We start from the raw sequence: 15,099 nt of genomic DNA, 5'->3' as shown, positions 1-15,099 counted from the left end.
GGGGAAATGTTTCTTCCTGTATACACTACCTCTTTCTCTCATATTTTATACATCTCAATCATATCCCGCCTCAGTCTCCTCTGCTCCAAGGAAAACAACCCCAGTTTATCCAATCTCCCTTCATAATTAAAACTCTCCAGCCAAGGCAACATCCTGACAAATCTCCTCTGCACCCTATCCAGTGCTATCACATCCCCCCTATAATGTGGATTCCTGAATGGCACGCTATAATCTAGTTGTGGCCTAATCAATGTTTTATGTAGTTACAGCATAATCTCTCTGTTCTTAAACTATATGTGTCAGCTAATAAAGGCAAGTATACCATATGCTGCCTTAACCACTTTAATCACCTGTCCTGCTACCTTAAGTGGTCAGTGTACATGCACACCATGTTGTTCTTCTTGAGTGTTGTTGCACTCATCCAGGTAAGTGGAGATTATTCCATTGCACTCCTATCGTGTGCCCTGCAGATGGTGGACAGGCTCTGGGTAGTCAGGAGGTGAGTTACTCGCCATAGAATTCCGAGCTTCTGACCTGCTCTTGTAACCACAGTTCAGTTCCTGGTCAATGGTAACCCCCAGTGAGGTTTAAAATGACATCACGCATCAATATGCTCTGAATGTTTTGGTATTTTACGACATTTATTTTGCTGCTTTGCCAGCTGCTTTCAATTTTAAATAGTTGTTGCCCTTAAGAAGAATCTAATGATGTTTGTTTGTTGTAACAGGATAAAGGTAAAGTGGCCTCTTCCTCCACTGGTCCAGGAACAAAACCAAAGGCAACAGAGAAGGTAAAGCTCAAATAATGTATTTTCATAAAGGAGCGTTTGGTTCCCTTCAGTAAAACTTTACGTAACTCTGTTCCATAAATCAATCATTCTTTATTAAATAGTAGAATGAAAAATAATTTGAAAATCTTAAAAGGGTTCATATAGAGGACGATTCTCCAGGGCCGCCAGCTCCACACTGGAATCCCAGTGCCCGTTAAATTGGGTGCGAGGGCCAAATTGGGATTCCTGCCAGGCTTCAATCCCGTTCCAATCTCCTAGCCCACTGCCCTCGCAAAACTCAGATTTCCAGCCAGAGCGGCGAGGACCTGATGTCAGCCCTTTATATAAATTAGGATGTAGTTTGCAGGCTGGAGGCCCAATTCAGTCCCTCCCCCTGTAATGTCTCTGCCTCCTCTCACGGGCACTAAACAGTACAGGTTCTGACAAGTGTGGACCTGGTGCCTTGGACTCTGAGGGGGTGGCAAGGAGGTGAGTACAGTGCCCTTGAGCCCTGGTGCAGCTGCAAGGCTGCAGAGGGAGGGTCGCCCAAGGGACCGGTGGGTTGGAAGGGCTCGGGTTGAGGGAAAGGGGTTAACCTCGGGACTCTGCCTCGGGATGGGGGTCTCTTGGCTGGACCTCTCCTTTTTGCCCTGGGAAACATGGAGATAACTCTTAGCATGGTGATTTCTGGCAACTTTCTGTTAAAAATCTTAATTATTGTCTGCATTTTGTAAAAGCTTTGAAGTGCCCTGGTCACATTAATATACATGCCCCTCAACATATAGAGGCCTTCTAAAGCTTGATTTCAGAAGCCCAGGTGTGACCAAACCCCTTTCAAGTACTCTGATTGACCAGCAATCATCAGTTTCACTGGGGGGATTACCCTGCTTTCTCTCATAAGCTGCTGCTCTGAAGTCTCTTTGAACTTCTTTGATTGACCAAGAGATATTAGTTTCACTAGGGACATCCCTGTTGCTTGAATGAGTTGCAGCTTCTGTCTGGCCTCTCTGAACTGCTTTGATTGACAGTTTCATTTGCTCTGGTTTGTCTATTTACTCACCTTCCATTCCAGTCTCTTTTCAGGTGCCTGGCCATGCTGAGAGGCCTAAATGCGTGGGAATGCTTTGTTTACATTCAATTTCATGCTCCAGTACTCTTAAGCTGCCTCCTGATTGACAGATTCAGGCTATTTCACAGCAGGAAGTAGCTTTGTTTGTTCATGGTTTGTTAAATCTGAAGTGAAGTTCTTCCTCTTCTCCAACTGCAGTTTTCTTTAACCAGGCTTTCTCTTTGATCTCAAGTGCCTCCTTGTGTCAGGAGCTGCTGGTTCTACCTGCAGTATTTAAACAGGCTTGTTCTTTGTTCTGAAGACCTTGGAAGATTTTTCTCATAGTTGGTTTTCTTCAATCTCTTATGCTGGAACAGCATGCCTGAACTGAAGGTAGTTTTCAGCCATAGAACATAGGAACATACAAATTAGTAGCAGAAGTAGGCAAATTCAGCCCTTTGAGCCTGCTCTGCCATTCAATCAGATCATGGCTGATCTCTCCCTGGCCTCAAATCCACTTCCCCACCTGTTCCCTGTATTCCTTCATCTCTTTTTTATTAGAAATTTATCTATCTCCTTCTTGAACCCATTTAATGATTCAGACTCCACCCGTGCTATGGGGCAGCGAGTTCCACAAATTCACCACCCTCTGCGAGAAGTAGTTCCTCCTTATCTAAGTTCTAAATCTACCATCTCTCAACCTATATATGTGACCTCTTGTTCTAGATTGCCCCATAAGAGGAAACATTTGGTCTACATTTACTTTTCAATCCCTTTTAAAATTTTATATACCATGATCAGATCCCCGCTCATCCTTCTAAACTCCAGTGTGTACAAGCCTGTTTAATCTCTCCTCATACGTCAACGCCTTCATTCCAGAATCAATCTGGTGACCGTCCTCTGAAGTGCCTCCAAAGCTGCCATATCCTTCCTCAAATAAGGAGACCAAAACTGGGCACAGTACTCCAGACGTGATCTCACCAACACCCTATACAATTGCAACAACACTTCTCTGCTTTTATACTCCAATCCTTTTGCAATAAATGCCAACATCCCATTTGCCCTTTTTATTACATGCTGCACCTGCAAACTTACTTTCTGTGATCCACGAGCAGAGACACCCAGATCCCTCTGCCCAGACGCATTTTGAATCTGCTTTCCATTTCGATAATAATTTGCCTTTGTATTTTTTCTGCCAAAGTGGATAACCTCACACTTATCTACATTAAACTCCGTCTGCCAAAATATGGCCCATTCTCCTAGCCTATCTATATCCGTCTGTAAGATCTTTATATCCTCTGTCTGCTTTCCCACCTATTTTAGTATCATCTGCAAATTTTGCTATGGTACACTCTGTCCCTGTTTGCAGATTATTTCTATAGATTGTAACCAGCTGAGGTTCGAGGACTGACCCCCGTGGCTCCCCGCTAGTTATATTTCACCAACCAGAGAAGGTCCCATTTATCCCAAGCCTCTGCTTTCTGTCAGTCAGCCAATCCTCAATCTAAGCTAGTACCTTACCCCCCAATCCCCTGCGATCACACCTTCTGGATCAGTCTTTTATGTGGTACCTTGTCAAATGTCTTCTGGAAGTCCAGATATAACACATCCATAGGTTCCCCACTATCCACCCACCTGGTTATGTCCTCAAAGAACTTAAGCAGGTTTGTCAAGCATGACTTCCCTTTCACAAAACCATGCTGACAGTGGTGGATTGAGCTTTGTCTTTCCAAATGTTCAGTCATCTCCTCCTTAATGATCGATTCCAGCAACCTCCCCACCACACAGGTCAAGCTAACCAGCCTATAGTTTCCTATTTTTTGCTTCTCTCCCTTTCTGAATAGGGTCGTCACATTAGCGTGTTTCCAATCCACTGGGACTTCACCAGAATCCGAGGAATTTTAGGAGAGGCTGACATCACTTCCCCTGCCTCCCTGGCAATGCCCCTGCCATCCTGGCACTGACACTCTGATATTGATACTACACTTCTCACTACTTTTATATTTCATTCCCCTTGCAATAAACACCAATGTTCCACTTGCCTGCCCAATCACTTGCTATACTTGCATACTAACTTTATGTTGGCATCTAGATCCCTCTGTACCATTGAGTTCTGCAATCTTGCTTTTCTATTCTTCCTGACAAAGTAGGAAGTTTAAATTTTTCCACATTGGAGTCTGCTATATTTTGTGTGCACTGTGTTAACCTGCCTATATCCATAGAATCCTACAGTGCAGAAGGAGGCCATTCAGCCCACCGAATCTGCTCCGACCACAATCCCACCCAGGCCCTATCCCCATAACCCTGTGCATTTACCCTAGCTAGTCCCCCAGACAATAAGGGGCAATTTAGCATGGCCAATCCACCTAACCCGCACATCTTTGGACTGTGGGAGGAAAGCGGAGCACCCAGAGGAAACCCACGCAGACACGAGGAGAATGCGCAAACTCCAAGCAGACAGTGACCCAAGCTGGGAATCAAACCTGGGTCCCTGGCGCTGTGAGGCAGCAGTGCTAACCACTGTGCCACTGTACCCCTATATCGCTTTATAAACTCGTTACCTCCTCTTGATAACATGCTTTCCTACCTATCTTGATTTCATCAGCAAATCTAGCGACCATACATTCCACCCCTTATACAAATTATTGACAATGGGTAGCATCACATGTAACTGAAGGGATGGGGAAGTTGTGCAGGTAAAGACAATCACAGATGTTGATGGCTTTTTTCTTATTTTCTGCTTCAGTATTGAGGGGTTGAGGCCTGTGATTCTGTGTTCTTGAAATATCTTTGAGATGGTTTAACTACATTTATTCTGTTATTACAGAGTATGACGGAAGGTGACATCCTGGACTCTCTGTCAGCAGACTTTGTCCAAACTTCTCCAGCTCCAATTTCTAAATATTCAGCTCCGACCTCTCACGCTGCAGCTCCACCGTCTGTACCAAAACAGGTAAGTCTCCAATCTTAAACTGTTAGAGACTGGAGGAGCAGGAGGCTGGGAATTCTGAGGGCCATTTTCTAATTTTGATTCTGCAATTTGATAACCACGTGACCAATAATAACAAGTGATCATTAAGGACCAAGAAGGAAATCAAAATAATTTATGATATTGGAATTTACATGCTACTGCTGGGCCTGTTTTCAGCAGGGGTGCATGTAAATTGGGGCCTTTGCCCAGCCCACCATCTACCCATCCAATCCAGAACTCACCCCCATGACATGCCATATGTCAATAAATAATTAATCAGTCAAATCAAAAAGACATTCTGCCTATGACACAAATGAGTATTATGGTATACGGATTTCAGTGTCACTATGATGCTAGGTATGTGGGTGGTACATCCCAAAGACTGGTGGATCATATTAAACAGCATGTCCCTTCCGTCGCTTGCAGTGGGCAAGGTACAGATCGCACCCAACCAGCCCGTGCTTGCAAAACTCAAAACACAGTGTCTAACATTAGATATGTTTCCGCCATTGGACAACGTTGCTAAATAATCCTCAGTGTGCTATAATTACGCTGATGACCAATTTAGGATTTAACTGGTCTTTCAGTATGGTGCATTTGCATGTACTGGAAGTTACACATATGAATACATAGGGCCCAGTTCTTTGCTGACAGATCATTGCGTCTGTTTCAGCTGAACAAAATAAATGACAGCCATTTGCTGTCCGTTCCTCGGGGTAATTCCGTGAATAATCAGAGTCAAGCTGCTTGGTTTAAATTTCAAACAATGTTTAGCAGTTACCTGTCAGTCACCGTCAGCTGGTGCATTCTCCATGGCAATGACTCTACCAACAAAAGTGCCAACCAATTAGCACTCTCTTTTCGTACAGTGTAAATTTGTTGAGTTCCCTCATGTATTCTTCAAATTATCCTGATGGGTGCAAGAGGAAAAGCTTTGAAAAAACATTCTTTTCAGTAATAAGGATCAATTGATCTTGACAACAAGCCAATTAAAGCCAATAATATATTGCCCACACCATAATTTGGTTGGCTTGGACAGGCAGGAGATTTTTAAAAAGTTTTTGAAAGGGCGGGAAGGAAAGGGAAAGTACTTTTTTTTTTGGGGGGGGGGTAATTGCCCCAAGCCAAGTTGTTTCAGTACAGCTACAACATTGGCGTCTACCCAACAATGTTGAAAATTGCCCAGTTATGTCCTGTTCAGAAAAAGCAGGGTAAATCGAACCCGAACAATTATCAGTCTACTCTCAATCATCAGCAAAGTGCTGGAAAGTGTTGTCAAAGTGCAATCAAATGGCACTTGCTCAGCAATAGCCTATTCACTGATGCTCTGTTTGGGTCACTCAGCTCCTAACCTCATTACAACCTTAATTCAAACATGGACAAATAAGCTGAACTCAAGATGTGAGGTGAGAATGAGTGCCCTTGACATCAAGAAAGTATTTGACTGAATGTGGCATAAAAAAGCCCCAGCAAAACTGGGATCAATGAGAATCCGGTGGTGGGGGCCTCCAGTGGTTGGAGTCATACATGGAGGAGTTCCTCAAGGCAACTGTTTTAGGTCCAACCATCTTCAGCTGCTTCATCAATGACCTTCCTTTCTTCCATCATAAGGTCAGAAGTTGGAATGTTTGCTGATGTTTGCAGAATGTTCAGCACCATTTGCGACTTCTCAGATACTGAAGCAGTCCATGTCCAAATGCAACAAGACCTGGGCAACATCCAGGCTTGAGCTGACGAGTGACAATAACATTTGTGCCACACAAGTGCCAGGCAATGACCATCCCCAACAAGAGAAAATCCAACCCTGTCCCCTTGACGTTCAGAGGTATTAACATTGCTGAGTCCCCTGCTATCAACATCATGGGGGTTACTACTGGCCAGAAACTGAACTGGAGCGGGCATATGAATGCTGTAAGAAGTCTCACAACACCAGGTTAAAGTCCAACAGGTTTATTTGGTAGCAAATACCATACAAGAATTATGGTATTTGCTACCAAATAAACCTGTTGGACTTTAACCTGGTGTTGTGAGACTTCTTACTGTGCTTACCCCAGTCCAACGCTGGCATCTCCACATATGAATGCTGTGGCAGGTTAGGCGCTGGAATTCTAGAGAGAGTAACCCACCTCCTGACTCCCCACTCTTTACGAGCTGTGGCCACTTCTGAGATGACAAGCACTCCCCGTAGGAGCCCATGGTACTAGGTAGGTGCCTGGTCCTGTGGAGAGGACAGGGAGGGAAGCCTGGGGAAAGGGGCATGGGTTCATAATGGAGAGGCTGATGGGGGAGGAGCACCCATGTGGGGAGGGAAGCAGACCTCGGCAGAGAGGGCTGCCGATATGGAAAAGGGCCAGGACTAATGATGGAGGAACTCCCTCCTTTCCCACCTGAGCCCTGAGCAGGGTGATCTCGTACCTCCCACCTCCCCATAACTGAACGCGTCCCGCCAGCTTCAAAATTGTGGCTGAGTAGCAAGCTTCCCCCATACCTGTAAAATTGTGGATCTGTTGGGGGAAGGGGGTGGAAGGATCACCCAGAAACTTTTACATTCCCCCCACACACCCAACCACCACCCCATAAAACCCAAGAGCAGGTAAAACTCTGCCCTTGGTGTATGAACGAATGAAAATGAAGTAACAGTTGAGATTTCTTTTTCTTACAAAGGCACCTCTGAAAGCTTTGACAGCTGCCTCCGTTTCTGCAGGTCAGAGTGATGCTAAGGTGAGAGAGAATAAAGAGTAAAATATGAAATCTGGGGAAACAGCTTATGGTCTCATTTTTGGAAAAAAGGTCAACAAGAAAATTGATTCCAGCACTCTCTATTTTGTCTGTAGAGGGGCTTTATCCCGATCTTGACAGATCTCATGTACACCATTTACAATTTGGGCTTTCTCCTTTTCATTTATTATCTTTGTTGCTGTCTGCTGTGTCTCACATCTCTCACTGTGATTTTGTGCTTTCCTACCCAGCTCCTGGGGAAGGAGGGGAACGGTGATTACACAGGGTTTTTTAATTGTGGCAAGAGTAAAAGAAAGCTCGTGATCAGCAGAAAGGAGGAAAAAGGATTGCTTTATTTTGGGGTAGTGACTACAGCACACCTGCTCTTCCTGAGCCAGAAGCTGTCACTTCCATTTTGCTGCTGGCTTTTCCGGGCCTGGGGAACCTGACCGACAACTATTTTTAAGAATTAATTCAGGCTCTGAACTGCACTGGGGAACCTGATTTAAATATGTGTCAGTTTGACATTGTGTTTGTTTTAACCATTTACTTATCCTATGGACCCCCCCTGCCCAACCTCCACCTGCCTGTCATGGGTGGCTTGGTATTGAGACCTATACGGTTGACAGCATGTCACCCACAATGACATTTCCAGCGGTTAGCACTGCTGCCTCACAGCACCAGGGATCCAGGTTCAATTCCCGGCTTGGGTCACTGTCTGTGTGGAGTTGCACATTCTCCCCTTGTCTGCATGGGTTTCCTCCGGGTGCTCCGGTTCCCTCCTACATTCCAAAGATGTGCGGGTTAGGTGGATTGGCTGTGCTAAATTGCTCCTTAGTGTCAGGGGTACGAGCTCGGGTAAATGCATGGTGTTACGGGGATAGGGCTAGGGTGGGATTGTGGTCAGTGCAGACTCGATGGGCCGAATGGCCTCCTTCTGCACTGTAGGATTCTATGATTCTACCCATACAGTTTGCTGGAGAGATCCCATCTTCTTCTTTAACTACATGTCACTTCCTGCTGACATCTTGCCTGTGAATCAGACCAGTTCACAGAAATGTAAATTCACTGTCACAGCGTTGGTATAGAGAATGAGGCTGAAATTGTTTGGGTCATGTTCTGCTTGCTTTGGCACTGCTGAACTTGGTGTCAATTTTTTGAGACTGATTCATTTGCCTGGGGCACACAGGCTAAAACCTTCATGTAGGATATTTCACTGCAGTCAGAATACGTGGGGCCAAAATTTATAAAACACATCTTTTGCAAGTCTAATTGCATTATTTTCCTTAAACCTAAAGATCTCCAAAATGTATCGATGCTAGGAAATATTACAGCTTTTTTCATACTGACTTAACTCATGCTACAGGACAAAGCATTCATCCAAACTGACTGGATGATAGGTTTAAAGCTGCAGTTTTCTATCTGTAACAATGAAGGAATGTATTCCCACAGGTGGATCATGGTACTGGAAATGGAAGCAAGACTGCTTCAACCCCCAATACCAGTGACGTAGAACCAAAATCACCAAAGGTAAAGTCAAGTATGAGCAACAATGCTTTGATGTGAAATTAAAAAAATACCAGCAGCTGGATAGATAAATGTTTGAACAGTAAAGGGATTAAGGGTTATGGTGAGCGGGCGGGTAAGTGGAGCTGAGTCCACGAAAAGATCAGCCATGATCTTATTGAATGGCGGAGCAGGCTCGAGGGGCCAGATGGCCTACTCCTGCTCCTGTTCTTATGTTCTTATGAATGTATTACTTGGTGAAATTGTTTACTTCCTTGCAATGGTGAATCAATTGAGTTGAGGAATTGCCTGCTACACATTAGCTAAACCTATCCAGAAACATGAGTGGTATGACCTATAACTGGAAAGTTTATATGTACCAGCAAAACTGAAATAGACCAATTCCTGGGTTTGCTGAATGACTGAGATATGTCACTAGATTTTCAGTTACTCCACACCAGATATTCTCCACCTAAATGACAACTTGGATTCAGTGGTACATTTCCCATTCGATGGAGAAGGCTTCAGTTTGTGAGCTGAAGGGTGGTGCGGCTGGTCCCTCAGTCTACTGCGTTCCCAGATTCCCGGGATAAAGTTACAGCATGAAAGGAGCAACTAGCTGTGTAATTGATAGCACTGCTGGTTATCTGAAACTAGGGTGAAGGGTGGGAGGGACAAAGGTTTGGAGAGACACCTGGGCTGCGATTCTCCGTCTCTGTATTCAGCAGGTGGGAAAGCGTGTGGGAGCAGAGAATCTAACGGGAGCCCCCAAACAGCCTTTACGCTGGCAGGGTTTCCCACTCAGATTGTCTCCAAGCTGCCAATGATGGAATGGGGTTCCTGTCATGAAAGGTCAGGAACCCCATTACCAGCTTATTAGCAGGCTTCCCTGCTGTGTTATCTCCCCATCTCCTCACATTAGGAATTCCTTCCCCTCCCCATCACACTGGCATGATGTCATGCTGGCAGAATTTACGTAAACTGTGTAAACAGTTTACATAAATAGAGTAAACTGTGTTTACCCCAGACTAACGCCGGCATCTCCACATCAGAGTTTACGGTAGCCAGAGTTTACAATAGGCCTGGACCAACAGGCGAATGGTCCCTGCCGGGGGCGCATAGGTTAAGTACAGACCCCAGCGGGGAGAGGGTGAAGCCTGGCACTACCTGGTCAGTGGCTAGGCGATGTGAAGGGGCTTCCACTGGGAAGGTTCGGGGGAGATACCATGTAAATGGGGGGGTGGGGGGTGGAATGGTGTCCATGGGAGGTGATGGGGTTGGGGGAGGGGAGAGAAGTTCATGGGGATTTTGTCTTTTTTTTTTGATCAGGGCACTCCTGATCCCTCATCAGCTGAGGGCCTGTTTCCATGCTGTAACCCTCTATGACACTACTGACCCACCAGATCTGCCACCTTCAGCTAACTACAATTGATCAGTGGAGATAAATAACCACAGATTATATTTCAACTTTTTAAACCAGTTGTTATGGTACTTTGAATGAAGTTGACAGGCAAATACACCCTATATAAGGTGAACAGAACTAGGTTCTTACCTCATTCATTTTTTTGCCCCATGGAAGATAATGAGGACCTGAATACAATTACAAGCCAAAATATATCTTCCTGCTTTTTCCAGCTTCCTGAATAGAAACAAGTTTTTAATCTAGTGTAGAGAGTGATATTTTATTGTAACATGTGTTTCCTCTTATTTGTTCTTTGATAATAGGCAAAAGATCAACCTACTGCTACACTTGATGCAAAGAAAGCTCGTAAACGTTAATGTTTACAAAACCAGGTAACCACAAACGGGAAATGTTATTTGTTCTTTTTTATGTTCAACATCAGCTTGGCATGGTGACCAATAATAAGGAGAGGAACCAGCAGAGGCTGCTGAATAAATGGTCTCTGTCTTGGTGACAAAAAAATTCTGAGACTCTCTCAGTTGTTGGAGGTGACAGTGGAAGAGGCAAGGTTGAAGAATTCAATGAACCAACAATAGAGGAAAATGATGGGGTGGTTACCTTTGCTCTCCTGGTTGATTCCAAGAGTGTGGGCAATGGTTAAGCTCTCTGAATCATGATGTGATCCAAATCTGGTTGAAGCTGGCAAAGGTGGTTGTGTGCCCATACCATCAAGTCTCCATACCTTAGATTTTGGGGACAGAAAATGGCAGTTGTACCAGGGGAATGATTGGGATGGGAGATGGTGAAGGTTTTGCTGGGGAAAAGAACATTAAAAATAGTGGTAAGGGAATGGTTCAGTAAAGCAACAACTGTGGAGGTGTCAAAGTGAATAGAAAAACAAAGGATATGATATTATTAATCACAGCCCGGTCAACCCTGCAGTGTCTGGGTGTGGCATCTTACAGATCACGCAAAGGCGTCCAAGTTGATGTGGCAATGTGGGCGTTTGCATTCATATTATAGTCTGCATAGGCTCTGACTTCCCTTTCATCACATGGCTGACTGGGAATCTCTCGCACTATCACTGCCTGCCACTGGCGATTGTTGGAAGAATTTGCAGGTTGATATGAACATAACTTCCTTGGCCATCGTCCTGGGCTGGGACTCAAACCCTTCTGGCTCAGAGGCAGGGATGTTATCAACAGCACCACATAACCTCTATTGGGTCTGGGTACTGGTGCACAATTAGGAAAGCTGTCCTGCAGACTGCTAAAGCAACAATTTGACAGTAATGTAATCATGGAACCATATCTATCAGCCAACATCCAACTCACCCCTGTCACTATCCCTGGGTAAGATGTGCCTATTGGGCAGGAGATATTCACCAGAGTTGGGGCCACAGTGGCTGGGTGCGTCCTTAGGTGTCCACATCATTGATTCCAACAGCATATAGGTACATAATTTCACCTGAGCAAGGCCTCTTACTGATCACCATCCTCTCAGTACTCCACTATCTTGAACACAAGGTGAAACAAGCACAGAGATTTTTTGTACATAGAATACACTCTGAATGTAAGAACATCAGGAATTAGCAGTCCAAAACTAAGCATCCCTGATGACTTTAGCCATTGACTACACAATTGTAGCTGTCATAATCTATAATGTAGGCATGTCTCTCACTCCTCCATCACCGTCAAACTACAATATCTATCTGAATCCATTGGAGACCGTATAAGGATGTGCCAGGTGCAGGAATAGGTTAACTAGGTAATGATGTAAAAACCTAGTGTGGTGACAACATAAAGCTACCTGTATGCTAAACACCAAAGACAGCATGCTATGGCGAGAAATACATTGTCCCCACAATCAGAGGGTGTCCTGTCCCCCTCACATCCAGTTGTGAATGACGGTGGTAACCAGAGAACTAAATGGGAACAAGAGGCTGCATTAACAATGGTGCAGCCCAGAAGCTATGTACAAGACATACAAGACTGAAAGTTTGCAAGCAGCCTCAGTTAAAAATATTGGATGGACAATCCTGCTTTCCTCTTCCTTATCGTCAATGCCAGTGTTCAGCCAATCAGATTCAATCCATGTGACAATTAAAAGCAGCTGCATAAACAACAAATTCTAATCCTCGGATAAGGCAAAATACAGTGGGTGCTGAAATCTGAAACCAAAACAGAAAATGCTGGAAAATCTCAGTAGGCCTAACAGAGAATATAGCCAATGTTTTGTGTCTGGATGACCCTTCACCAGAGCTAATTTTAATCCTTGCTCAGAGCAGAGAAACACAATATTCATCCTGTCTATTCAGTAATTACAGTCTTTCAGCAATAATTTCCAAGCTGATTCTCCCAAAATGATCCATAATTGAGAGGAAACTTAGGAGAAATGGCACAGGTGGCACTTTATACAATTTCTCCACAATTAAAATGGGAGATCAGGGAACTTTACAGAAATTCTGGTCCTCAGTATTGACTGCATTGATTTTTTTTGTATTTTAAACTAATGCTTTGTTTTCTTCTTTTACAGGTCCTGGTTTAAAAACTGACCACTGTGCAAATATTTTTCTCACTGGGAATGTGCCTCTGTATAAATAAAGATCTGTGGTTTCCTTTCAATTTTCTAAAGAGCTGCTATAACATGACTTATGGGGATGTAACGTATTGAACACTCAACGTTGAGCGTAATAGAAATTCAAACTCAACTTACTAATTGAAGCTTTACATCACTATGAAATAATGTCTGCTCTCCGAATGTTCACAAACTGGATTTATATATTTAAAAACTGAAATTGTTTTCTAAGTGGGAAGGAAGGTATATTTGGAGGAAATGTTTACTGCTAAAATATTTTATGCCACAAAAACATTGATATTACATTTTTGATGTGTGTTAGTTACCACAGTACATTAGGTTTTACACTTCTCCTGTTTTCAGTCTGAGTCAGAAAATGTCTGAAGGCCTCTCTCTCCCTGGTAGCTGTCTGAGGCTGAAGCCTCAGTGAATGTTCACAACCTTGGTGTTGTATTTCACCCCAAGATGAGCCCTGCCCATATACTCATTCCATCATCAAGAGTGCTTACTTCCACTTCTGAAACATCGCCACTGTGTCCCTGCCTCGGCTCATCTGCTGTTGAAACTCATATTTCTGCCTTTTGTTACCATCTACCACCCCCCCAAAAAAAACTTGTCTATTCTATTGTTCTCCTGGATGGCCTCCCATCTCTCACTTATCTAAAACTCTGCTGTCTGTATCCTAACTCACACATTCCATTCATCTGTTAACCCTGTGCTCCCTGACTTGCATGAGATTCAGGTCTGGAAACGCTGATTTAAGATTCTCATCCGTTGTTTTCTATGGTCCTCTTCATCTCCATCATCTCCTCCAGCCTTCAAACTCCTCCAATTCTGCAAAAGTAAAATATGGTTGATGTCAGGAATCAGAAACAAAAGTGGAAAATTCTGGAAACATGCAGCAGTGATTGTGAAGTGAGAAACAAGAGTTGACAGATCAGGTCATTGATCTTTGAGCAGAGCTCCTCCAATTCTGACCTCTTCAGTCGATATCCAGTTTTAATTGCTTTGCTATCTGTGGCTGTGTCTTCAGCTGCCTAGATTCTAAACTCTGGAATTCCCACCCTAAATCTCTGTGTCTTCTTTAAGAAAGACACTCCTTAAAACTATATCTTTGTTGAAGCTTTTGGTCATCTGTCCTAATATCACCTTACATGGCTTGGTGTCAAATTATGTTTGGGAACTCTCCTGTAAAGCACCTTGCGACATTTTAGAAAAGGACATATGTAAGTGCAAGTTGTTGCACGGTAAAATGTTTACATTGACTGTAAAAGGCAGATACGGCTGTCCAGATATTCTATATTTTTCTTAACGCTGCATCACGTAGAGCATTTTGTTAGAGACTCAACAGTTCAAGTACATATATGGATTATGGCTTTGGGTGTATTATAGAATCTGTATCATGAGGGTAAAAAGAAACTCTGAAAATAAAATGCAATAAACTTGCAAAATATAATTATTATTTCTTCTTATTTGTATATCAAATTAATTTGAGAAAAAACTCCAATATCAGGAAGAATACTTCTAAATATGGAGAGTTACCTGCTCTACAACACTGAGACCATCCCCAATGTCTGCACATCGAGATGATGCTTAACATTACAGAAACAGGACATCAAATATTGGAGTCCAAGGCCAGAATTTTACCGGCATGTCCACCCGAGGCTGGTAAGATCGTGCCTGAGGCCAACGGAGAATGCCATTCTGCAAGACTCGCCTGCCCCATGCTGGTAAAATCAGGGTCCAAGTCTGTTCAGCTGAAAATGTCAAGCACCTGCTCCTTCCAATCAATAATGTCTTCCTCATCATCTTTATTTCTTGTCTGGACAAATTGTTCCACACATCACAGTTCTCATGAGTTCACTAATTACATTGGTTCAGGATATTAGACAATGTGGAGAATTAAAGTGGAATTATTGAGTGAAGGACTTGTAGCAAAATACATTGGGTTAAATCTTACCAAAAATGGTAGCGTTGTTTCCAGCGAGAAAACCTGCTCGTTTCTTTCCAGATCTCACGACACTGCCAAAAATAAAATCAAAGGAACATGTTTCACGTGCAAAGCTCTGCTGCTCAGAGATTGGGGCACCAACCTTAAAGTGTGCCCC

The 15,099-nt window shown here is 43.7% G+C and overlaps 1 protein-coding gene across 21 annotated transcripts in view; it reads left to right on the top strand.

Moving 5' to 3' along the window:
• cast (calpastatin) overlaps positions 1-13,841 on the top strand; it is a 196,354-nt gene extending 182,513 nt beyond the window's left edge. For 14 of the 21 annotated variants that reach the window (XM_078214739.1, XM_078214755.1, XM_078214752.1 and 11 more), the window contains 6 exons: positions 728-790; positions 4,645-4,770; positions 7,453-7,509; positions 8,959-9,036; positions 10,738-10,806; positions 12,950-13,841. In XM_078214739.1, the coding sequence (XP_078070865.1) occupies positions 728-790; positions 4,645-4,770; positions 7,453-7,509; positions 8,959-9,036; positions 10,738-10,791 (378 nt within the window). In that variant the 3' untranslated portion in view covers positions 10,792-10,806; positions 12,950-13,841. The remainder of the gene's footprint in view (positions 1-727; positions 791-4,644; positions 4,771-7,452; positions 7,510-8,958; positions 9,037-10,737; positions 10,807-12,949) is intronic. The other 7 variants (XM_078214740.1, XM_078214738.1, XM_078214747.1 and 4 more) reach the window with 2 other exon arrangements.
• The last annotated feature ends 1,258 nt before the right edge of the window (positions 13,842-15,099 follow it).

This window comes from Mustelus asterias, chromosome 6, assembly GCF_964213995.1.
Source record: "Mustelus asterias chromosome 6, sMusAst1.hap1.1, whole genome shotgun sequence".
NCBI classification, from domain to species: domain Eukaryota; kingdom Metazoa; phylum Chordata; class Chondrichthyes; order Carcharhiniformes; family Triakidae; genus Mustelus; species Mustelus asterias.
The sequence above is the reverse complement of the archived record's forward strand: the minus strand, read 5'-3'. Positions and strand labels throughout refer to the sequence as shown.